General features: G+C 41.7%; 2 protein-coding genes across 17 annotated transcripts in view; one reads left to right on the top strand and one right to left on the bottom strand.

Annotated features, from left to right (window-relative positions):
- GPR107 (G protein-coupled receptor 107) overlaps positions 1-25,576 on the top strand; it is a 352,434-nt gene that overhangs the window by 133,572 nt on the left and 193,286 nt on the right. The window lies entirely within an intron of this gene.
- FNBP1 (formin binding protein 1) overlaps positions 1-25,576 on the bottom strand; it is an 80,402-nt gene that overhangs the window by 13,247 nt on the left and 41,579 nt on the right. For 3 of the 16 annotated variants that reach the window (XM_060200347.1, XM_060200346.1, XM_060200345.1), the window contains exons 6-9: positions 25,023-25,205; positions 15,408-15,422; positions 9,796-9,905; positions 3,592-3,724 (exon numbers count right to left, since the gene is read on the bottom strand). In XM_060200347.1, coding sequence (XP_060056330.1) covers positions 3,592-3,724; positions 9,796-9,905; positions 15,408-15,422; positions 25,023-25,205 — 441 coding nt within the window. The remainder of the gene's footprint in view (positions 1-3,591; positions 3,725-9,795; positions 9,906-15,407; positions 15,423-25,022; positions 25,206-25,576) is intronic. The other 13 variants (XM_060200351.1, XM_060200358.1, XM_060200350.1 and 10 more) reach the window with 7 other exon arrangements.

A 25,576-nucleotide genomic window follows, 5' to 3' on the forward strand; every position in this document is an offset into this window, starting at 1 on the left:
GGTTCAAGCCCCCAGTCCATACCTGCAGGGGGTAAGCTTTGCAAGTGGTGAAGCAGTGCTGCAGGTGTCTCTCTCCTTCTCTATCCCCTCTCCTTTCTTGACTTCTGGCTGTCTCTATCCAATAAATAAATAAAGATAATAAAAATTTTTAAAAAGAATGTTTATTAAAATAAAAAAGAATACAGATGATGGGGCTAGGAAGATAGCATAATGGTTATACAAAAAGATATACCTGTCTGAGGCAGCAAAGGTCCTATGTTCAATCCCCAGCACCACCATAAACCAAAGCTGAGCAGTGCTTTCATAAAAATAAACAAATTATTAGCAAAGGATATATTTTTATTTTATTTTATTTATTCCCTTTTGTTGCCCTTATTGTTTTATTGTTGTAGTTATTATTGTTGTTGTCATTGTTGGATAGGACAGAGAGAAATGGAGAGAGGAGGGGAAGACAGAGAGGAGGAGAGAAAGACAGACACCTGCAGACCTGCTTCACCGCCTGTGAATCGACTCCCCTGCAGGTGGGGAGCCGGGGTTTGAACCGGGATCCTTATGCCGGTCCTTGTGCTTTGCGCCACCTGCGCTAACCCACTGTGCTACAGCCGGACTCCCCAGCAAAGGATATTTATGACTCTAAAAATAAGCCTAAGATTAATAATTTATTGAAAAGCTTTCTCTCTCTCTCTCTCTCTCTCTCTCTCTCTCTCTCTCTCTCTCTTTCTCATCTCTCCCTCCCTCCCTTCCTTCCCATACCAGAGCAGTGCTAAGTTCTGGCTTATGGTAGTGCTGGGGGTTGAACCTAGTGACTTTTGCTTCCTGATGCATAAAATGTTTTTTTTGCGGGCGGGCGGGCGGTGGGGGGAGCGGTAGCACTGCTGGTTAAGCACACAGGGCATCCAACTCGAGGACCTGCAAAAATTCCGGTTCAAGCCCCGGCTCCCCATCTGCAGGGGGGTCACTTTACAAGCAGTGAAGCAGGTCTGCAGGTGTCTATCTTTCTCTCTCTTTCTCTGTCTTCCCCTCCTCTCTTGATTTTTTTTTTTTTAAACCATTCCTTCAAGTTCCATCTAAGATGACAGGAAGGAGATTACCTTTTTACTTTTTTTTTTTAATCTTTATTTACTAGATAGAGATAGCCAGAAATCGAGAGGGAATGGGGTGATAGAGAAGGAGAGAGAGAGACAGAGAGACACCTGCAACATTGCTTCAGCACTCATGAAGCTTTCCCCCTGTAGGTGGGGACCAGGGACTCAAATCCAGGTCTTTACAAATTATAATATGTGTGCTCAACCAGGTGCACCACCTACCAGTCCCCATTCTCTCGATTTCTTTCTGTCCTATCCAACGACAACAAGGGCAACAAAAATGGGAAAAAATGGCCTCCAGGAGCAGTGGATTCATAGTGCAGGCACTGAGCCCCAGCAATAACCTTGGACGCATTTAAAAAAAAAAAGTTTTTTGCATAACCAGGATGCATAACCAGAATTCTAAGAAGAATGAAAAATTCAAATTTGATGCTTTATTGCTAGAAAGAGCCTATTCTGACTAGAATGATCAGATACTAATTCAAACATTTATAATGTTTCCTTTTTTTAAGTTTTTTTTTTTTCATTAGCTTTATTTATTTATTGGGTAGAGACAGAAATTAAGAGGGTAGGGGAAGATAGAGAGGGAGAGAGACATCTGCAGCCCTGTTTCACCACTCATGAAGCTTTCCCCTGCAGGTAGGGACTGGGGGCTTGAACCTGGGTCCTTGTGCTTTGTAACATGTGTGTTCAACCAGGTGCCCACCATCCAGTCCCCCTGTACTTTTTAATTATGTTTTGTTCAATCCCCTGCACCACCATAAGCCAGAGCTGAATAATGCTCTGGTTAAAAAAAAAAAAATTTTAAAATTATGTTTTTTTGCTGGTTTTCACATGTATACACTGATACTAATGGAAAGAATAATGGATATTTCAATTAATTAATTTAATTTAATGAGATGGTTAATTGTTCATTCCCAATTATATCTATTATCAACATGAGATAAAACAGAACCTTAAGTGAAACATATAAACAAATAAACAAACACAGTATAAAGATGCAGCTTAAAACAATGGCTGTTAAAATATCTTTTTTTGATCATCACCTGGGCTTCATTGCTACAGGGTGACTTTTTCAGGTAGAGAGAGGCAGACTGAGACAAAAGAGGCAGAGGAAGAAAGAAAGAAACCACAACTTCCTTCAGTGCAGTGGAGGCTGGGATCAAAACTTGGTTGCCCACATGGCAAAGCAGGGTACCATCCAAGTAAGCTAATTTACTGTCCCCAAACAGAGCCAGCTTCAAAGGGCACAAGTAACACGGGAAAGCAGAGCACCCGATGGATGACAGTGTATTTTTCCTTTTATTGAAATTGTTTACAGCTGAATCCCCCAGTGCAGAAAAGGCTAACACTTCACCTAATACTCTGATACCCTATCTCTTCTATATTTTCCCCCTGCAAAGGTTAAATAATGAATTTTTATGTCATTATTTATTTCCTTTTGTTGTCCTTGTTTTATTGTTGTAACTATTGTTGTTTTCAATGTTGTTGTGTTGAACAGGACAGAGAGAAATGGAGAGAGGGTGGGAAGACGGGAAGAGAGAAAGATAAGACACCTGCAGACCTGCTTCACCGCTTGTGAAGTGACTCCCCTGCAGGTGGGGAGCCGGGGGCTTGAACCGGGATCTTTATGCCGGCCCTTGCGCTTTGCACCACCTGTGCTTAACCCGCTGCGCTACTACCCGACTCTCTAATTAATTAATTTTTAAGACAGAGGCAGAAAGACAGATAAAGAAACCAGAGCCCCAAATTTTCCTTCAATGCACTGGGGGCCATGCTTGAACCTGTCTCACCCCCCCCTACACACACACACACACACACACACACACACACACACACACACACACACAGCAAAGCAGTGCATTGTCCAAATGAGCTATTTCATAGGCTCTGTGAAGCTTTTTCTTTTTCTCTCTTTTTTTAAAAAATAATTTTATATTTATTTACTTATTCCCTTTTGTTGTCCTTATTATTTTATAGTTGTAGTTACTATTGTTGTTGTTACTGATGTTGTCATTGTTGGATAGGACAGAGAGAAATGTAAAGAGGAGAGGAAGACAGAGGGGGAGAGAAAGACAGACACCTGCAGACCTGCTTCACCGCTTGTGAAGCGACTCCCCTGCAGGTGGGGAGCCGGGGACTCGAACTGGGATCCTTATGCCAGTCCTTGCGTTTTGCTCCACGTGCACTTTCTTCTCTCTCTCTTTTTTGCCTCCAGGATTACACTGGGGCTCGGTGATGGCACTAGGAATCCACTGCTCCTGGAGGACATTTTTCCCTTTTTTTTTTTTTAATTGGATAGGACAGAGAGAAATTGAGAGAGGAGGGGAAGATAGAGAGGGGGGAAAGAAAGACACCTATAGACCTGCTTCACCGCTTGTGAAGTGACCTCTCTACAGGTGGAGAGCCGGGGACTCGAACTGGATCCTTGTGCTTTGTACTATGTGCACTTTACATTGCTCTATTGCCCCTCCCCCAAGATTTTTCAAAACAGCATTTTCCATACCTCAAATTTCTGGACCTCTAGCCTTAGTTTTTCTATATTTTGGCTGACTTCTGTCAATTTGTGATCCAAACTGGCTGGGTCTCCCATCTGAGGATTCTTTAGGTAGACATCTTTCATTTTTGTTATGGCATCTCTAAACAAGAGAAGGGAAAAAACATGGTCAAGGTTAATGTCATCCAGGAATTGTGTTCATAGTTATATTGGGTTGTCGGACAAGTCATGACATATTTTTGCATAGAAGAAATAGGAAAAAATACATCATGACTTTTCTGGTAGCCCAGGATTGTATTATAAAAATATACTCAAAGTTAACACTCTCAAAACTATTTGAACAACAACCACAAAACTAAGTGAACAGGGGCCAGGTGGTGGCACACTGGTTAAAGGCACACATCACAAAATTAAGTGAACAAGAGTTGGGGAAGATTGTTTTCTGAGAAGGAAACACTGTAATCAGTTTTTACTCTAAAACTTCTCTGTAAAGGAAGGATTTCTTTACCAAGAATTGTATAATACAGAAACCAGGGCAGACAAGACAGCGTCATGGTTATGCCAAAAGATGTCCATGCCTGAGGCTCCAAATTTTCTCTACCAGAGCTGAGCAGTGCTCACTCAGGTTAAAAACAAACAAACAAACAAACAAAACAAAAAAAACCCCAAATACCCCTGGCTCCCCACCTGCAGGAGGGAGGGGAGTCGCTTCACAAGCGGTGAAGCAGGTGTGCAGGTGTCTTTCTCTCCCCCTCTGTCTTCCCTTCCTCTCTCCATTTCTCTCTGTCCTATCCAACAACAACAATAAAGCAACAAGGGAAACAAAAGGGAAAAAATAAATAAGTATTAAAAATAAATAAACAGGGAGTCAGGCGGTAGCACAACGGCTTAAGCGCACATGGTGCAAAGTGCAAGGACTGGTCTAAGGATCCTGGTTCGAGCCCCCAGCTCCCCACCTGCAGGGGAGTCGCTTCACAGGTGGTGAAGCAGGTCTGAGATGTCTATCTTTCTCTCCCCCTCTCTGTCTTCCCCTCCTCTCTCCATTTCTCTCTGTCCTATCCAAAATGACAATATCATTAACAACAACAAGAATAACTACAGCAATAAAACAACAAGGGCAGCAAAAGGGAATAAATAAATATTTAAAATAAATAACATTAAATAAATAAATAAATGGGGGCCGGGTGGCAGTGCAACAGGTTAAGCGCATATGGCCAGAAGGCCAAGGACCGGAGTAAGGATGCCAGTTAGAGCCCCCGGCTCCCCACCTGCAGGAGAGTCGCTTCACAGGCGGTGAAGCAGGTCTGCAGGTGTCTATCTTTCTCTCCTCTTTGTCTTCCCCATCTCTATTGATTTCTCTCTGTCCTATCCAACAACAATAAGTATAACAACAACAGTTGATAAACAAGGGCAACAAAAGGGGAAAAAAAATAGCCTCCAGGAGCAGTGTATTCATAGTGCAGGCACCGAGCCCCAGTGATAACCTTGGAGGTAAATAAATAAATTAAATAAAACTCATATGAAGACTCTGATTTCCTTTTTTGAATGGTCTTTCTCTCTTAGTTGTCTTCAGTAAGCAAGAAACAGACATCTGCCCCTCCCTTTGCCCAAATGACAACAAGAGCAAACAAACCCCAAATATTTCCATGTGCATATTGTTTATGCAAAACCAAGCTGCAGCTGTCCTCTTGGGTGGTGTGCACTGCTGACCTCATGAGGAAGCACAGTTGATTGCTTTAGACATTTTGTTAGGGACTATTGCAACTATTAAGTACCTAAACGTACAGTGGGCATCCATGATAGGTAGGGAACAGTCTTTAAGCTAGGGAAGGCAAGACTTCATATTCTCCACTGAAATCTTGTTCTGCAAGACTGCCCACACAGCTTGAGCAAAAGTCCCTAGGGGAGTATGTGGAAGCATGCGTGGGGGTATCTCCAGACTAAAGAGCTCTACTAGCTTCAACCCTGACAAACAGGTTTCTGGTTGTCAAAAAGCTTAGAGGAAATGACCCTCCCTGGGGCCAGTGAAAGAGCTCATTTGTATAGTGCATTGCTTTACTGAGTGTGACCCAGGTTCAAACCTAGCCCCTACTACATTGAAAGAAGCTTTGGTGCTGTAGTCTCTTTCTCCCTGTCCCTCTCTGTATTACAAAACAAACAAGCAAAAAAAAAAAAAAAAAAAAATCAAATGACTCTTTCCCTGATGTGTGGTACCATCTTTAAGGAGCTTCAGCAAAAAAGAATCTCAAGGACACGACACTGGCACAAAAATCCAACTAGGGGCCAGGGAGATAGCTCAGCCTATTAGAGCACCAACTTGCATGATTGAGGCCTCTGAGGTTACAGGTTCAATTCCTGGCATCATCTTTTTTTTTTTATTGTTGTAATTATTGCTTTTATTGATGTCGTCGTTGTTGGATAGGACAGAGAATTGGAGAGAGGAGGGGAAGACAGGGAGGGGGAGGGAAAGATAGACACCTGCAGACCTGCTTCACCGCCTGTGAAGGGACTTCCCTGCAGGTGGGGAGCCAAGGGCTCGAACCGGGATCCTTACGCCGGTCCTTGCCTGAGTTTAACCCACTGCACTACTGCCCAACTCCCTTCCTGGCATCATCTTAAACCACAGCTGCAGAGCTTTGGTCCCCTTTCTCTTCTCTCAAAATAAATAGAGAAATACATTTTTAGAAATATTTTTTGAGAGGGTCAGGGGGTGGCACACCTGGTTGAGCGCACATACTACAGTGTGCAAGGATTTGGGTTCAAGCCCCTGGTCCCCACCTACAGGGGGAAGCTTCACGAGTAGTGAAGCAGGGCTGCAGGTGTCTCTGTTTCTCTCCCTCTCTATCTACCCCTCCCCTCTCAATCTCTCTCTGTATCTATCCAATAATAAATAAATATATTTAATTTTTTGATTCCCTCTCTCTTTTTTCTTTTTTTCTTTTTGCCTCCAGGGATATTGCTGGAGCTCGGTGCCTGCACCATGAATCCACTGCTCCTGAAGACCATTTTCCCCATTTTGTTGCCCCTGCTGTTGTTGTTATTGTTGCCACTGTAATTGTTGGAATTAGACAGAGAGAAATGGAGAGAGGAGGGGAAGACAGAGAAGGGGAGAGAAAGATAGACACCTGCAGACCTGCTTCACTGCTTGTGAAGTGACCCCCCTGCAGGTGGGGAGCTAGGGGCTTGAACCAGGATCCTTACGCCAGTCCTTGTGCTTCTGGCCATATGTGCTTAACCTGCAGTGCTACCACCTGGCACCCCCAGAAACTATTTTTTGAGTGGTCCGGGAGGTAGCGCAGTGGATAAAGCACTAGATTCTCAGGCATGAGGTCCTTAGTTTGATCCCCGGCAGCACATGTATCAGAGTGATGTCTGATTATTTCTCTCTCTCCTTCTAGCCCTCTCATTAATAAATAAACAAAATATTAAAAAATGTTTTTGAGAGACCATAGCATTATTTAGCGCCCCCCCACACCCTTTATTTTATAGGATAAAGACAAACTGAGAAGGGAGGAGAAGACAGAAAAGGAGAGAGACAGTGGTCCGGGAAGTGGCACTGTGGAAAAGCAATAGACTCTCAAGCATGAGGTTCTGAGTTCAATTCCCGGTATCACATGTACCAGAGTGATGTCTGGTGTTTTCTCTCTCTCTCTCTTTCTCTCTCTCCTTTCTTCTTCATGAATAAGTAAATAAAATAAAGGGAGAGAGACAAAAAGACACCTGCTGTACTTGCTTTACTGCTCATTAAACTTCCTGCCTGCAGGTCGGGGGCAAGGGCTCAAACCTGGATCTCTGCAGATGGTAACATGTACACTTAATCAGGTGCACCACCCCCTAGCCCCATAAATAAATTTTTATAAAAAAGGAAATTAAACATTTTTTAATATTATTTATTTCCTTTTGTTGCCCTTGTTGTTTTATTGTTGTTGTTACTGATGTCATTCGTTGTTGGATAGGACAGAGAGAAATGGAATGAGGAGGGGAAGACAGAGAGGGGGAGAGAAAGATAGACACCTGCAGACCTGCTTCACTGCCTGTGAAGCGACTCCCCTGCAAGTGGGGAGCTGGGGGCTCAAACTGGGATCCTCACACTGGTCCTTGTGCTTTGCGCCACCTGCACTTAATCTACTGTGCTAGCGCCCTACTCCCGAAATTAAACATTTTTAAAAAGGCTTATTTTAAAATTTTATTTATATGAGATAGAATGATGATATATTATAATACAGAAATATGACATGCACCTTAATTAGAGGCTTCTGAGAAACATGCCTTGAATGGTACCTATTCTGTGATGTTGATATTTGCTTCATGGATAGAATATGCTTCATTTGGGAGTCAGGCGGTAGCGCAGTGGGTTAAGTGCACTTGGAGCAAAGATCAAGGACCCACATAAGGATCCTGGTTCAAGCTCCTTGCTCCCCACCTGCAGGGGAGTCCCTTACAGGCAGTAAAGCAGGTCTGCAGGTGTCTATCTTTCTCTCCCCCTCTCTGTCTTCCCCTCCTCTCTCCATTTCTCTATATCCTATCCAACAATAACAACATCAGTAACAACAACAACGGTAACCACAACAATAAAACACCAAGGGCAACAAAAGAGAAAAACAAATAAACATAAAATAAAAAAAGAATATGCTTCATTTTTGGAAATGTTTGAATCTTGAAAAAGCAACTGAAAAAAAAAAAAGAAAAGCAATTGTTGTATAAATGTAAGTTAGGTCAAGCTTGTTAATTGCATTACAAATCTCCCACTATAATGATGTATATGTGTATCTTTTTTTTTTAAATATTTATTTTATTTATTTATTCCCTTTTGTTGCCCTTATATGTGTATCTTGTACTTATTTCAAAAGGTTAACGAAGACTGAGGAAGTAGGATAGTGGTTGTGCAGAAAGAATTTCGTGCCTGAAGCACCAAAGGTTCTATGTTCAGTCCTCAGAACCACCTGAAGTCAACATTTAGTACTGCTCTGGAGAAAAATTAGCCTTTAAAAAAAAAAACCAAATGCATTTATTTTAACCAAATGTAGATAGACACAGACACACAGAGAAACAGACTAAATCAGAGCACTGATCAACTCTTGCTTATGTTCATGCTGGGGATTGAACCTGAGACCTCAGAACCTCAGGCATGAGCATCTTTTGTATAATCATTATGTAGTCTCCCCTGCCCACCCTTTAAAAAAAGTGGGATGTGGTCTGGGAGGTGGCACAGTGGTAAAGCTTTGGACTCTCAAGCATGAGGTCCCGAGTTCGATTCCCGGCAGCACATGTGCCAGAGTGATGTCTGGTTCTTTCTCTCTCCTCCTATCTTTCTCATAAGTAAATAAAATCTTTTTTTTTTTAATTTTTATTTATTTAATTTTTTAGTAAATAAAATCTTAAAAAGAAAAAAAAAAGTGGGAAAGACAGTATAATGGTTATGCAAAAGGATTTTCATGCTTGAGCCTCCAAAGTCCCACATTCAATCCCCTGTATGTTCATTAGCCAGAGCTGAACAGTACTTTGGTCTCCCTCTTCCTCTGTATTTCTCTCATTAAAATAAAATATTAAAAAATATATAAAAATATGAGAGAGAGGGCTGGTGTGGTGGCACACCTGGTTGAGCGCACATGTTGAAGTGTAAAAGGACCCAGATTTGAACCCCCAGTTCCTACCTGCAGGGGGAAAGCTTTGCAAGTGGTGAAGCAGTATTGGATAATATGACATGTTATGATCTGCTCTCTTCTCTTTTATATAAAGACAGAGACAGTGAAAAAGCTCACAGCACTGACGCTTCCTCCAGTGGGCGGGGGTCTAGGTTTGAACCTGGGTTGTACCTAGGCAAAGCAGTGTGCTACTCGAGTGAGCTATTTTATAGGTCCAGGAAGGTTGATTATTACATATCCTTAAATAGAAAAGTAAGTACATCTTGGAACTAAAGTTAGAGTTTGGGGAAAAGAAGAGGATGAGAATCCTGCTCTTTTCTCTCTTTCTCATTTGCATATATATTAAAAAGTCTATGCCCTCATGATAAAAGAGATGCCTTTTTTTTCCTCTCTAAATGCAGAACTAAATCAATTTGTAAAAGGATCTCTCCCAGTCTATAAGAACGTAATCTGGCAGACCAGAGCACACGAGACTAAAGTAATCACTCAGATGAAAACCTATTTTAGGATTTCCCATCTTCCCCCACTGAACTTGAATTTCTTAGTAAGTCGGATTGATTCACTCTACCTTTGATCCATCTCCTTCTGAATTTCTTTATTTAATTCATCGACTTTTTGTTGTAGCTTTTTCCTTCTCTGCTCTGGTGGGAGGTTGCTGAAATCCTCTGGTGTGGCACCCTGCCGAGGCAAACAGAAATCAGGCAGAAGGCCTTACAATACAGGGAAGGGGTGGGAGGTAGGGGTAATGTACCAAAGTAAACCTTTGGGAAAGAGTTCCCAGACACCGGGGTGATGCAGACCTCTGCACCAGTTTGCATGAAATTAATGCAGTTTTTACCCCTATGACATCCAGCTGAGATGCAAAGTCAGAGCATGCAAACCGCAGAGTCCCACCAACCATTCCCTACTCCATTTAGGCTGATCAAAAATGCCTCTGAAAGGCAAGGAGCGTGGCTGCAGGAAGGAGAGGAAGGAATACTTTGGACTCCAGCGAGAATCGGTGAGAAACACGTTTTGACACGGGCTCTTTCTCCCCTTCACTGTTTGTATTGGCAGCAACACTCCAACTGTAATGGAGTTTGTTTTCTTCACTTAAAGGTGTGATGGGTGCCCCCAAAAGTTTCTCATGCGAACAGGACAGCTTTTTTTCCTTGTCTGAGTATTCCTTCCTGACTCTCCACATAGGCTGAGGCCCAAAGCTCCCATCTCCATCAAGGAAGAGCTGGGGACACTGCACCGACTTCCTGGGGGGAGAGGGGCCTGATGAAAAGGCCGCTGTAAGAATATAGCCTCCACCCCCAGGCACTCTTCCCTGTGCTGCCTCTTAGTCAAGACACTTCTCTTTGACACTTTTAGGGTAACCTCAGCAAGTTCTTATCAAATGATCTCTTCTCCCCAAAAGCAACTATCCATAGCATGTGTCATATCTACCTCAGCTGCTCTCAAGCCCTCACAGAAGCCCATTTTGGTATCTGGACTCTTCTTTTTAAAAAAGTGGTGACTGTCACAGCACAATGGATAAAGTGATAAATTTGTAAGCATGAGGTCCTGTGTTTGAGCCACGGCATCACCAATGCACAGTAATGATGCTCTGATTCTCTCTCATACACAAATGAATCTTTAAAAAAAACTTCCTTGTTAGGAAAGCTATGGTCGCACTGTAGTTGTTGACAGGCTTTCACTTCGAGGAGGCCATTTTCACAAAGAAAGCAAGTGAAATGTGTTCAATCACTGGGGATATGTCAGGGAATTTGAAAAAGAGATTTTTTTCTTTAACTTTAGAACTCATTAAACCACAGCAAGTCTGGCTGGGAGTAGATGAAAAAAAAAAAAAAAAAAGACCTAGATAATGCAATTCCAAGATCAAGTTGAAACTGCCAAGTAGCTTACACAAGGGCTTGTGACCACAGTTCCTAGGCTGCTTAGGATAAAATGCCAGGCTGCTGGCTGAAGTGTGGGATTCAGCAAATACTTAGCCACTAAGGCTGTGCAAAGACCTTTGGGTGAATGTTCTGAAAGCTTCCTCTGTGTGTATATGTGTGTGCATGCCTGGGCCTGTGAGTGGGAAGAGATAAATTCTGAGGAAAACCAGAAGGAAAGTGTCTATTCCTACTGCCAAACCAAGGAAACCCAATTTGCCTTTAAAATTGAAATGAAATAAAACACCCTTCACTAGAAAAATCAAATTTGATTTTCTTTTTTCTACACTATTGTGCTCTAACACTCCAGGTCCTAAGTATGGCTTTCTCTGCTCAGTTCTATCACTGAGAAAGCCATACTTAGGACTCACTACTTTTGATCTCATCCTGAATTCACTTAAAACAGATCAGCATAGGTGAGGGTATAATAGTGGTACATAATGGTTATGTAAAAAGACTCTCATGCCTGAGGCTCCGAAGTCTCAAGTTCAATACCTCACACCACCATAAGCCAGAGCTGAGCAGGGCTCTGGTAAAAACAAACAAACAAACAAACAAAACCAACGAGCATGTTTCCTGGCTCTGAGAATCTTTGTTTTGATTTAGTGAATGCCTGTTGCCACGCACAGTGTAAGATATAGTGCTTTAAGGGGAGTTGGGCGGTAGAGCAGCAGGTTAAGCTGACATAGCATGAAGTGCAAGGACCGGCATAAGGATCCCCGTTCAAGGCCCGGCTCCCCACCTGCAGGTAAGTCGCTTCACAGGTGGTGAAGCAGGTGTGCAGCTGTCTTTCTCTCCCCCTCTCTGTCTTCCCTTCCTCTCTCCTATCTAAAAATAACGACATGGGAGGGGTGGTTGGGGTGTTAGCGTAGTGGGTTGGGCACACGTGGTGTAAAGCGCAGGGACCCGCGTAGAGATCCCGGTTCGAGCCCCCGGCTCCCCAACTACAGGGGGGTCACTTCCCGTGCGGTGAAGCGGGTCTGCGGGTGCCTACCTTTCTCTCTCCTGCCCCCTCTGTCTTCCCCTCCTCTCTTGGTTTCTCTCTGTCCTATCCAACAACGAACGACATCAACAACAACAGTAATGGCCACAGCAAGGCTACAACAACAGGGGCAACAAAAGGGGGGATAGTGGCCTCCAGGAGCGGTGGATTCATGGTGCAGGCACTGAGCCCCAGCAATAACCCTGAGGGCAAAAAAAAAAAACCCGCCATCAATAACAAAAATAATAACTGCAACAACAATAAAAAACAGCAAGGGCGACAAAAGGGAAAATAAATAAAATATATAAAAAAAGATACAGTGCTTTCGATGTAAAGAAATCTCAAAAAACAATAAATGATACCCTGTTAATGTTTACTAGGTAGATCAGTTCAAGAGCTTTCAGAAGGATGATGGGAGTGTTCCTGTGTATACATTGTGCATGGTGGGCCTGTAGGACTACTGTGCTGTTGAATTTTGTTTCTTTTTTTAAAAAAGGTTTATTTACTATATTAACACAAAAAAGAAAGGAGAGAGAACCAGAGCATAACCCTGACACAGACTGTGCCTGGGATCAAATTCATAACTCACACTTGAAAGTCCAGTGTTCTAGACACTTTACTACCTCCTAACTGCTGTGCACTTAAAGTGTGAGTGCATGTGGTGTTTGTGTGTGTCTCCGCCCCCAAGGTCCCCAGTTCAGTCCCTAGCATCACTGTAAGTCAGAGCTGAGCAGTGCTCTGAGTCAGTGTATTCATAGTTGTAAATACATCTATAAATTGAATCGACTAGTCATGACTTACAGTGGTGTTGTTACTCTGTGTATGTTTCTGTCTCTCACTCTCAAAGAAATAAGTGAATTAAAAAAAGTCTTTAAATTCTTTCACATCACAAGTTGTTGTAGTTGGCCAATTAAGTCCCTTTCAAAAGATAATTTATGCTATCATACTGTCATTTAAAAACTAATCTCAGAAACTATGGTTCAAGCAAACTTCTTGTTGCCACTGAAAAATCAGGCCAACAGCTTCTTCTAGGTACAATGAAACAAGGTTTCTGGAAAGTATTTTAAAAGGTCATTCTCTCCACTAGCCTATTGCTGCTTGAATTCCTTTAAACAATGATCTGACCTATGATTCATTTTGCCATGTAGGAGTTTTTATTTGTGGCTTTGTTTGAGAATAGATTTTCTGAAATCTTTGGTATGGTCCAGTTTAGTCAGAGACCGGTCAGCACTGCCTCGGAAGAATAGTCACATGCACATATGCTGACATACGTGTACACACACACACACACACACACACACACACACACACACACTATAGTTATTATTACTTTTCCAAGTCAGAACACTGCTCAATTCTAGGTTATGGTGATGCTGGGGATTGAACCTGGGACTTCAGAGCCTCAGACATAAAAATCTTTTGCATAACCACTATGCTATCTCCCCAGACCTATGTATGTTTTAAATGGCGGTGGCCTCAACTGGGTTTATATATATTTTTTAATTTTTTAAAAATTTATTTATTTATTTATTATTGAATAGAGACAGAGAGAAATTGAGAGGGAAGGGGGAGGTAGAGAGGTGAAGAGACAGACAGACACCTGCAGCCCTGCTTCACCACTCATGAAGCTTTCCCCCAGCAGGTGGGGACCAGGGGCTTGAACTCAGGTCCTTGTGCACTGTAATGTGTGCACTTAACCAGGTGCGCCACCACCTGCCCCCCCCCAACAGGTCTTGTCTTATATATTTCTGGAACCCAGCAACTGCTCCTATCAACTCTCAACTACCCCCCCAACTATTACTTGCCATCTTAAGATTTTATTACTTTGACACTCAACCCCTTCTTTGTTCAACACTTTCTTAGTTTCAAAGTACTAGTATAAGGCAACAATTCAATACCATGCTGATTAAATGGTTTATATCTTTTGCTAATTAGCACCTGAGCAAAAGAATGAAGAAAGGACTGGAAAGAAACTCTGGCATCTGAGACTCCAAGTCAAATTGATGCAATTTCTCCCAATTCGGGCTGATGAACAGTCATTTATGTGTCTAGGTTACTTTCCTTTTCATAAAGACCCACTCAAGGACACTACTGTGATATTTATTTATTTATTTATCCTACCAGAGCACTGCTCAGCTCTGCTTTATGATGATACGGGGGATCGAACCTGGGATTTCGAACCCTCAGGCATGAGAGTCTCTTTACATTATATTTACCAGATACCATTATGCTATCTCCCCCACCCTATGTGTGATTTTTCTTCCACATCTAAGAAAGTATGCCTTAAAGATTCCCTATTTAAGGAACATATCAATTGCTACCAAACACCAAGTCATATTAAAAATCACACACACACACACACACACACACACACACACACACACTCTCTCTCTCTCTCTCATATAAATGTATATATAAGAATAACTACAAATAGTCTCCTACTTTACCAACAGTACTGCATAAAGTGCTGACCTTAGTCCTGGTTGAGTTGTCACGGTTAACAAACATTGGTCATTTCAGGATATTGTGGTGTTTGGGAATACAATGTAACTCACACATTTTTGAACAGTCGTGGGTTATGTGGTTAAGAATCTTTTAATATACTTAATGATTAGTGGAACTATTTACTAAGATTATAAAATGAAGTCCAAACAACACAGGACACTAACAAATATCTTTAAAAAGGCTTAGGAGGCTCTTTTCACTGCCCATATAATACATCTTGTGAGTTCTTGATGAGCTTTGCAAAAGGCACCAATGTTTTTAAGCAGGTACCTTATGGGTTGGTTTCCTTGCTTGCAAGTCTTGCAGGCACCAGAGGCTTGGATGCAGGCCTACATCACCCATACAAGCCTCCTGACAGTCTTCAGTGCCTTTAATTTCTCTGACTTCTACAGAGGAATATTTCCCAACTATTCACTTTATTCAAAATGATCTGATAAATAACACCCTCCCATATTTAATATTTATGTTCATATTGAATGAAGGCTTGTTAACATTTACCATCCTCTTAAGTCCCCAGTAATAAAGAAAACCAAAGCAGGAGTTAGCATTAATTTCTTTAGCATCTTGTGAATGTGAAGATGGGCTTTATTAGATATTGGCCCTTTGTGCTCCAAAGGTATAATAAAGAAACACACCAACAAAAGCACACATCAGAGAAACACAAGGCACAGTTAACTCTGAATAGCACTGCACATGGCATAGCACCCACAGAACACACACAGAAGGAAAACACACTGATTAGATTCATGACATGCATGGAATAATTGTGCTTACCAGCTTGAGAGAAAGCTTCGTGTAAAAATTGAAGGGGTAATGGGGAGAGAAAAGAGGGAGAGAAAGAAAAATAACACATCAGAAGAAGAGGACCTTGGTCAGTTCCACAGTATTCACATAACACATAAATCAACCTGCTGCTTGTGAAAATGACTTGTAGCGGTTGGCCAGCAGATCTGTGCAAAAGTTCATAGGAGGGGCAGGTCTCTACCAAAACCTTTCTTTAGCTGCTGTGTTATCAGAGCAAAGAACCAAGACCAAAAAAGGAGAGTTTTGGTTTACCTGAGCCTGGACATAAACTTTAATGTAAGTTGGCAATGGGCGACATAAAATGATTATAAAAGGGTGAGGGAGAAAGCATAATATTATGACAAAAAAGACACTCATGCCTGAGGCTCTGAGCTTCCAGCTTCAGTCCCCTGCACCACCATAAGCCAGAGCTGAGTAGTGCTCTGGTAAAAGAGGGGGAAAAGATGTGAGACAAAAATAATCATGTGGTCTTCTGAACAAAATTTCTAAGGAAAGCTTTATACAAACAAGGTTTATAGAGACTATTATTTCCACAGCATACAAGCAATATTCTTTTATCTAAAGGAGATCTAATAATAGGAACATTGGCATTTCTTAAAGGCATTAAGGCAAACTCTCACATTGGTGAAGAGGAAACTGTGGACTGGAAGGCGCTCTAAGGAGCTACCTGCAGAAGCAGAAAGTCTCCCAGCACCTGGTCTGAGGCAGAAGAAAGACTGAGCACATGACACCTCCTGCCCTGTGGAAGGGAATATTCAAGGACTTCCCCTCCACTCAGTACCCTACCTACAGGAGTTTCTGAACATCTGGGACAATTAATAACAGTTGTTCCTTCTGAAAATTGCTTCTGGAAACAGCCAGCTAACTGTTTCAACTACTAAGAAGTACTTTGCTACAAAGAGTTCTCAGGGGGACAGGGTGGTGGCCCACCTGGTTAAGCGCACATGTTATAATGCGCAAGAACCTGGGTTCAAACCCCTGTCCCCACCTGCAGGAGTGAAGCTTCACGAGTGGTGAAGTAGTACTAAGGGTGTCTCTTTGTCTCTTTCACTCTCTGTCTCCCCTTTCCTCTCAATTTCTCTCTGTCTCTATCTAATAAATAAATTAAAAGTTATCAGATTTCAGCAGTTGCAATCTTGTAGGACTTGGGAATTAACAAAGATATAGTGATTAACTAGACTCCAAACAGGTGGCCATGTACTCAAAATGACATTTAAAAAATGGGGTCTGGGTGGTGGCATAATCAGTAAAACATACAGGTTACCATGTGCAAAGACCTAGGTTTGAGCCCCCAGTCTCCACCTGCAAGGGGAAGCTTCACCAGCTGTGGATCAGTGCTGCATCTCTCTCTCTCTCTCTTTCTCTTTGTCTCTATTATTTAAAAATAAATTAATGTTCCAGCCCCTGGCTCTCCACCTGCAGGGGAGTCGCTTCACAGGCGGTGAAGCAGGTCTGTAGGTGTCTATCTTTCTCTCCCCCTCTCTGTCTTCCCCTCCTCTCTCTATTTCTCTCTGTGCTATCTACCAATGATGACATCAATAACAACAACAATAACTACAACAACAATAAAAAACAAGGACAACAAAAGGAAAAATAAATATAAAATTAAAAAATAAATAAATAAAGTTAATTAATTAATTAGGGAGTCGGGCAGTAGTGCAGAGGGTTAAGCGCAGGTGGCGCAAAGCTCAAGGACCAGCATAAGGATCCTGGTTCGAGCCTCCGGCTCCCCACCTGCAGGGGAGTCGCTTCCCCCGTCTCTGTCTTCCCCTCCTCTCTCCATTTCTCTCAGTTCTATCCAACAACAATATTAATAACAACAACAATAGTAACTACAACAATAAAAAAACAAGGGTAAGAAAAGGGAATAAATAAATATTAAAAAATAATTAAAAGGATGGTTTCTGGGCTGGTGAAATAGCTCGGGTAGTGTACTGCTTTGCCATGTGCGTACCCTGTTTGAGTCTGGCCCCACTGCACTGAAGGAAGCTTCACTTTCTCTCCGTCTTTGCCTCTAATAAAGAAAATTAAAATAATAAATAAATTTTATAAACTAAAGAAACAAAAAACTGGTTCCTTAGCTGTTGTCACTCTTAAAATTTCAGACAACACGTATTAGAATCCAAAAATAAGTTGGTCAAGTGCCAAATAAAATGCCCTGAGATTTTAAACTAGAGGCAGCAAAGGGTGTTAAAAATTGCTCCAATATACTTTAAAATTCTTATCCTTAAGGTTAACTGAGATGGCGTTTTTTAAAAATTTCTTTATTGGGGGATTAATGGTTTACAGTCAACAGTAAAATACAATAGTTTGTACATGTGTAACATTTCGCAGTTTTCCACATAACAATTCAAGCCCCACTAGGTTCTTCTCTGCCTGAGATAGCATTTCTTTGTACATGGGCATTACACTTTTAAATAAATTGTCCTGGGGGCTGGGTGTTGACACACCGGTCAAGGATCCTGGTTCCAGCCCCCGGCTCCCCACCTGCAGCAAGGACACTTCACAGGCAGTGAAGCAAGTCTGCAGGTGTCTTATCTTTCTCTCTCCCTATCTCCCTGTCCTCTCTCAATTTCTGTCCTATCCAATAAAATGGGGACAATGGCTGTCAGGAGCAGTGAATTTGTAGTGCTGGCACCAAGCCCCAGTAAAAATTATTTTTTTGCCTCTGAGGCAAAAATAATAAACATAAAATAGTAAAATTAAAAAAAAGAAAAAAGAAAAAAATTGTCCCTGCATTCAAGGAAAAAGTAGCCAAACAAAAACTGTTTTTTTTTTGGTGGTGGTGGTGAGGTGCAGCCACATTCATGACTATTGCATGTGGCAGGCTGGACAAGAATTCCTGAGCTCCTCCGTTGAGCTTCTGCACAGATCGATCCATCATGTTCGAATTCTTTACAGACAACACTTAGGGCACACAGCAGAACACTTTTGAAAACCTTCCCTCCAAAGCACGCTAGCCAGTACAACCTGTTCTTCCACATTATCATCTAGCTGTCACAAATTCACAGAACTGAACCACACCTTGCTGTACCTTGCTATACTGTCCTCTCTTTGGCTGCTTCTGTTAAAGTTCTAAGTTCGCTCTTTAAGTACTCCAAAACTAGAATTCTAACATCAAAATGAATAGCATAGGAATATTCCCACTTCATAAAAACATGTCATTAGGACTGAATGCAGAATAATGATTTCTTGGACAAATTCCATTTGCTGAAGTGGACAGTGATGAAATACCCACAAGCACCATCACAGTATATGTGTTCAGCTTGTTTGTTTGTTTGTTTGTTTTGGATAGAGATAGAGAAGTTAAGAAGGAAGGAGGAGAAAGGAGATGGAGGGCTGCAATACTCTTTCACTGCATGTGAGGCTTCTCCACTGCAGGTGGGGACCAGGGGCTTGAACCCAAGTCCTTATGCACAGTGATATTTACACTCAACTAGGAGTACTATTTTCTAGCCCCTTAATATAGTGAGTTGTCACCGGGGTCTTCACCATTCCAGGATGACTTTTTCAGATGGAGAGACTGAGACAAACTGAGACAGAGAGACAGAGAGAGAACAAGAAGACAGCAATAAAGCTTCCTTCAGCATGGTAGGGGCTGGGTTTGAACCTGGGTCATGCATATGACAAAGTAGCACACTAACCCGTGAGCTATTTTGCCAGCCCCAATGTGGTATTGTTTTGAAGGAATATAAATTGGCTTTTGAGCTGAAGCTGTAAGCCAGTCAGATCGTTTGAAACCAGCAACCTGATCAACTGCCAAGAGAAGACTTTCCAAGGTTGTAGTAAGTGCATGGCAGACACCTGGAGAACTTATAAGCTGTCAGCTTCAGGCGACAGTTATGGAGCCTTGGGAGCCACACTTGTCAATAACACATGAGGGAACACAGAGCCAGCGAGTCCATGTGTTATTGGGCAGTCACAGGTACTAACCTCAAGTACAAAGAAAGGGGACAGTGAAAGGGTAAGTATATTCAAGGTCCGAGGAGAGTCACTGTATTTCTCTATGACTTTGCTCATGCTTCACTCAGCATATATATTTGGAGGGGGGGTGTTTTACAAGTTTGAGGCATAACAGGTTCCCTCATGAACCCGTCTGTAACAAACGTGGCTGAGGGTAACCGTCCAGGTACAACTGCATGGAAGAAGGTCATTTTCCTGTGACCACGCTCTGCAGCTGCATGTTATGGCAGATATCCCGCCATCAAGACACACACCCTGGGACATCTTCTCTGATGGCAGTCACCATCCATGAAAAGGGAGGAAAAACACCAAGTTCCCTTGACTGACATTTTTAGGAAATTCAATCATAACTGGAAAGTCTAGTTTCTTTGTTCCATGCACATTTTCCAGATAAAGCAGGGAAGTAGTCTATGATCAGATTTATACAATTATACCTTTTTATTTTTTCCCCATCCCCATGGTCTCTCTCAGTGGAGAATCTCATTTTGTGAGGGGCAAGACTGGGTCCCCAGTCTTAGTGCTGACAATGGGGTTAGTGCCTGTGCTGTGACTGTATGACCTGTTCACCACAGGTAAACTTACAACATAGTCCCTAGCTTCAAAAGCATACGTGGGTTTCCCTATTGTCCTCTTCATGAGTTCTTTGTGAGAACAGAAAGACTGAGTCTGCCAATAATCAGCAAGAGAACAAGATAAAATGAATTAACCATAAGATTGCAACATCTGACAAACAATTGGTAAGGATTTTCAGATTTTTCTCATCAACTGTGATCTTTTCATACCATTAATCCTAAAACACGGGAGAACGTGTGTTCATGTTTTAGACAGAGAGGCCCCTTGCAAAGACATCTTACTGTAAGACAATAAAATCACTTAGTCAATTGCAAATTGAGAACACACTGCCTCGTTACATTTTTCTTTGAATCCACATAACAATGAAATTGTAGTGATGCTCAGGTAGCAAACCCGTCCTTGAAGATGCTGCATGAAGTGAAATGTTCTTACAAATGTCAGTGGTTTAAAATAAAAAGTGTGTCACACAGGTATTTAGATACAAAATCAGTTATGCCAGAAAGTGTTTGCACTGACAATAGATTTAAAAAATCAAGGGCAACAAAAGGGAAAAAAAATTAATAAAAAATAGTTGAAATCTCTAAAACATGATAAATTAAAAGACATTAAAAAAAAATCACAGGTTCAATCTTGGGAGAACCACTGCAGTTTCCAGTGAAGGGAGTGGGGACACAGAACTCTGGTGATGGGAAGGGTACGGAATTGTACCCATGCTAGCTTGTAATTTTGTAAATCAATATTAAGTCAATAATAAAAAAAAATCACAGGGGCCAGGCGGTGGCGCAAAGCGCAAGGACCAGCATAAGGATCCCGATTCGAGCCCCCGGCGACCCACCTACAGGGAGGTCACCTCACGAGTGGTGAAATAGGTCTGCAGGTGTCTTTCTTTCTCTTCCCCTCTCTACCTTCTCCTCCTCTCTCAATTTCTCTCTGTCCTATCCAAGAACACTGACAACAATAATAGTAACAACAACAACTATAAGCAACAAGAGCAAAAAAAATAATAATAAAGGAAAAAAATGGCCTCCAGGAGCAGTGGATTCATGTTGTGGAGCAGGCACCAAGCCCAGCAGTAACCCTGGAGGCAAAAATAAATAAATGAATATAATATAAACAAAAAATTTAAAAATCACAGGTTCACTGTCTAGAATACCTATTTATGGCACGGTAATCTTAAAGTAGAAATAAATCAAAATAGTAGCAAAAATGGTATAACTCTAGTCATGGATCCTGTTAAGTCAAGTTGAGGTTATTTATTTTACTATTATTATTATTATTATTACTTTACCAGAGCACTGTTCAGCTCTATCTTATGGTGGTGCAGGGATTCAGCCTGGGACTTTGGAGCCTCAGGCATGAGAGTCTGTTTGCATAACCATTATGCTATCTACCCTCCACCAGAGGTTATTTTAAAAGCAAATTTATTTCTCCAAACTTCAGAATTGTTGTTTGTAACTTCCTAATTTTACTTATATGACATAGTTCCCTTTTTTCTCTCTTTTCTTCTTTTTCTTATTTGCACTGTTACTTCCTAAAGAAAGTAACATCAAATGTGACCCTAAGAAGAGATTGAGCAAAAATATGTTCCTATTTAGTTACTGTGTGTGTGTGTGTGTGTTCATTCTCAGAAAAGATTCATTGCTTAGGAGAGTTCTTTTATAAATATTTATTCCCTTATGTTGCCCTTGTTTTTTATTGTTGTAGTTATTATTGTTGTTGTTATTGATGTCGTTGTTGGACAGAACAGAGAGAAATGGAGAGAGGAGGAGAGAAAGACAGACACCTGCAGACCTGCTTCACCGCCTGTGAAGCAACTTCCCTGCAGGTGGGGAGCAGGGCATCGAACCAGGATCCTTACACGGGTCCTTGTGCTTGGCACCACCTGCGCTTAACCTGCTGTGCTACCGCCCAACTCCTGTTTAGGAGAGTTTTTAACAGAGGTTTGCTGAGCACAGATTTGAGGAGTAAGAAATCAAATTTATTTTGATATATACGGTTATAACAAAAGGGGGTTCCTGTAAATCATAGAAGTTCCCCATGTCACTGGCTTTTGATTTCAAGTGTTTTACTAATTTTCCAGTCATCTACTTTTTTACACTTATTGATTACTGACATTCTTTGGTCTTTTCCCATACATTTAGAGGACATCATGGAAAACAGATTTAAAAACCATTTGCAACCAGCAGAGTGTGTGGTGTTGAGAGAGAAATGGAAGAGATACATAAACATATGGCCAGCAATCATGAACAGCCAACAAACTTCCCTTGAGATTCCAAGAGACAATGCAGAGATCTGTATTCTAATGTAACAAATGAGAGCCCCCATAAAGATTTAGGAAGGGGCAGAGATGGAGCACTTCTAGCTCATGTAAAATGTTACAGTTCAGCAAAAACACTTGGGTCACATGTTGGAAATTCTTCAGTGCACACCTAGTGGAGACAGAGTTGTTGCTCTGAAAACAGGCCAGTGAAGCCAGGGATTGAGATCTTCGAAGTTGGGGTTGATAGCATAATGGTTATGTGAACAAACTCTCATGCCTGAGGGTCCAAAATCCCAGATTCAATCCCCTGGCACCACCATAAGCCAGAGCTGAGCAGTGTGCTCTGGTAAGAAAGAGAGAGAGAGAGAGAGAAAGAGAAAGAGAAAGAGAAAGAGAAAGAGAGAGAGAGAGAGAGAAAGAAAGAGAGATTTAATAACAGAGCTCAACATGGCCCACTACCCAAGTGAAATTATCCTCTGTCTTCTTTTTTTTTAATTTTTTAATTATCTTTATTTATTTGTTGGCTAAACAGCCAGAAATTGAGAGGGAAGGGAGTGATAGAGACAGGGGAGAGAGATAGACACCCGCAGCCCTGTTTCACCACTTGTGAAGCTTTCCTCCTGTAGGTGGGGACTGGGGGCTTGAACCCAGGTCCTTGCACACTGTAATATATGCACTCAACCAGGTGCGCCACCACCCAGCCCCTTATCCTGTCTTCTAATGGTGGCTTTCTTGACTACTTTAGGAAATTAAATTTCAAAGGCTGGGCGGTAGCACAGTGGGTTAAGTGCACATGGTGCAAAGTGCAAGGACCAGTGCAAAGATCCCAGTTTTGAGCCCCCAGCTCCCTACCTGCAGGGGAGGGGTCGCTTCACAAGCAGTAAAGCAGGTCTGTAGGTGTCTATCTTTCTCTCCTCTTCTCTGTCTTCCCCTCCCCTTTCGATTTCTCTCTGTCCTATCTAATAACAACCACAACAAGGGCAACAAAATGGGAAAAACAGCCTCCAGGAGCAGCGGATTCACAGTGCTGACACCCAGCCCCAGCAATAACAAAAAAAAAAGGAAATGAAATCTCTCTCTATTTCCAGGAATTGAACCCAAGGCCTCATCTTGAAAGTCTCTTCTTTTCTTTTCTCTTCTTTTACTTGTTTATTTTCATTTTTTTTACCTGAGCACTGATGAGCTCTGCTTATGGTGGTGCGGGGGATTGAACCTGGGACTTCGGAGCCTCAGGCATGAAAGTCTCTCTCTCTCTAACCACTATGCTGTCTACTCCTGCTGGACAGTCTCTTTTTAAAGGAATTCTGCACTTAAGGAAACGGGAGAGAGGGTGTTGCTCTTTATTTGCAAAGACATCTTAGTTCTCTATTATATTAATTTTTTTATGAAGAGGGATAAAAAAGTAAAATCACATTTTTCCAAAAATATATCCTACTAACCTTGTATTAAAACTCCTACAGGGGGAGTCGGGCAGTAGCGCAGCGGGTTAAGCGCATGTGGCGCAAAGCTCAAGGACCGGCATAAGGATCCCAGTTCGAGCCCCCGGCTCCCCACCTGCAGAGGAGTCGCTTCACAAGCGGTGAAGCAGGTCTGCAGGTGTCTATCTGTCTTCCCCTCCTCTCTCCATTTCTCTCTGTTCTATCCAACAACGACGACATCAATAACAACAACAATAATAACTACAACAATAATAAAAACAAGGGCAACAAAAAGGAAATAAATAAATAAATATTAAAAAAAAAAAAAAAAAAAAACTCCTACAGGATAGACCAACAAGCCTAAGTGGACAGGCCAAGGCACCAAAAGACTGTTTTTGACTGTCATACTTCATTATTCATTATAAAAATATTTTTGGGAAAAGCTTATACTAGATTGATCATTTATATTTATTTGGGAGGCTCCAAACTACTTTCTTCCTAAGTTATTCTCTAAACCCAAATGGTATCTATTTGGGGTTGCTGGACCAATTCTATAAAACGCAGTGACTTAAGCACATGCAATCTTAATTAGAATGGCCAACTGACTTCAAATTACAGCTACTTAGCAGCCAACCACAGATAACAGATTCTCGCTGAACATGAATATCACAGAATCTCAGGCTCTGAGCAGACTCCTAGGCTTTAAATCTTGGCTTGACATCCCACTGACTTAATCTTTTTATACAAGACTCAATTTCCTTATCAGTGCAGGAAGGGAATCATAGTACTAAGGCTCCATAGGGTAGAGAGTCTGGCATATAGACTCAGTATATGGCAGCCATAATATTATCTTTCCCTTCAAGAATAGATACCTTCTCCAGTCAAGAGATTTTATTTTTTTGTAAGTTCTTAAAAATAATGAAGGGAACTACTATGACTCATAACATTTTCCCTTCAGACCCTCCTTGGGAGACAGAGTTTGAACTCAGAGAAATGTTTTCATTATACCTACAAAGCAAATAATTTCTGTCTACACAGTGATTTCCAATTCCTCATCTCATAGGCAGGTCTCTAGCTTTAGAAACTGAATGTAGCTTTCCCTTTTCAGTTAAATCAAGGTCCAATACGAATAACTCAGATGTTTGAAAAAGGAAGTCAAATCCTTCCAGAATGTACTAAAACCGAAAGAACTCTGCTAACTTCCCCCTTCTTTGTCCTGTCCATTTTCTTCCCAGCTAGAATGAATCAGGCCTGAGCGTTTTACGCTATGCAGAAACACAGCAGATTCATTCACAAACAAAATTAAGTCATGCTGAACAAAACATACAATCAAAGCGCACAAGAGAGACAGGATTCCACAGCAGAACTTACCCCGCGCTTTAGGCTCCTGAAGCAGTGGATTTTGGGTTTGGAGGTCATGAATTCGTTGAAGCGATGGGAGAGGGGTTCCTTTTGCTGCTTGGGAGACTGGGGGCCGTTGGGAACAGCAGAGGGTGAGGCAGAGGCAGGGGGAGGAGGGGGAGGCTGATGGGGGGATGTTAAAAGGGACATAAGCTACATGTAAGAGATGGAGCAGTGACAGAATAAAAAAAAAATCAGAAACAAGAAGATAAGACACAAAACAAAAATAAGCATCAAATAATATTTGAAATCCAAAGCAAGTCAAACACAAACAGTTAAATATTTAGGCCATGGTTCAAAAAAAACACATGGAAAAAAGGTTAGATGAAGAATATGGTGAAAGTGGGGAGTTTTAGTAAGTAATGCAGCAGAAAAAGAGCGAGAAATATTTGACAAGAAGCCCATGCAGACTTTTCACGTGCAAACTATGTATTAGTTACTCTAAACCAGTTTAAGCCAGAAGAGTAAATATTTCTAAACCACCTAAACTAGTATAGCTTGATGGGGGAGAAAAATGGGACACC

Source organism: Erinaceus europaeus, chromosome 10 (genome assembly GCF_950295315.1).
Source record: "Erinaceus europaeus chromosome 10, mEriEur2.1, whole genome shotgun sequence".
In the NCBI taxonomy this organism is placed as follows: Eukaryota; Metazoa; Chordata; class Mammalia; order Eulipotyphla; family Erinaceidae; genus Erinaceus; species Erinaceus europaeus.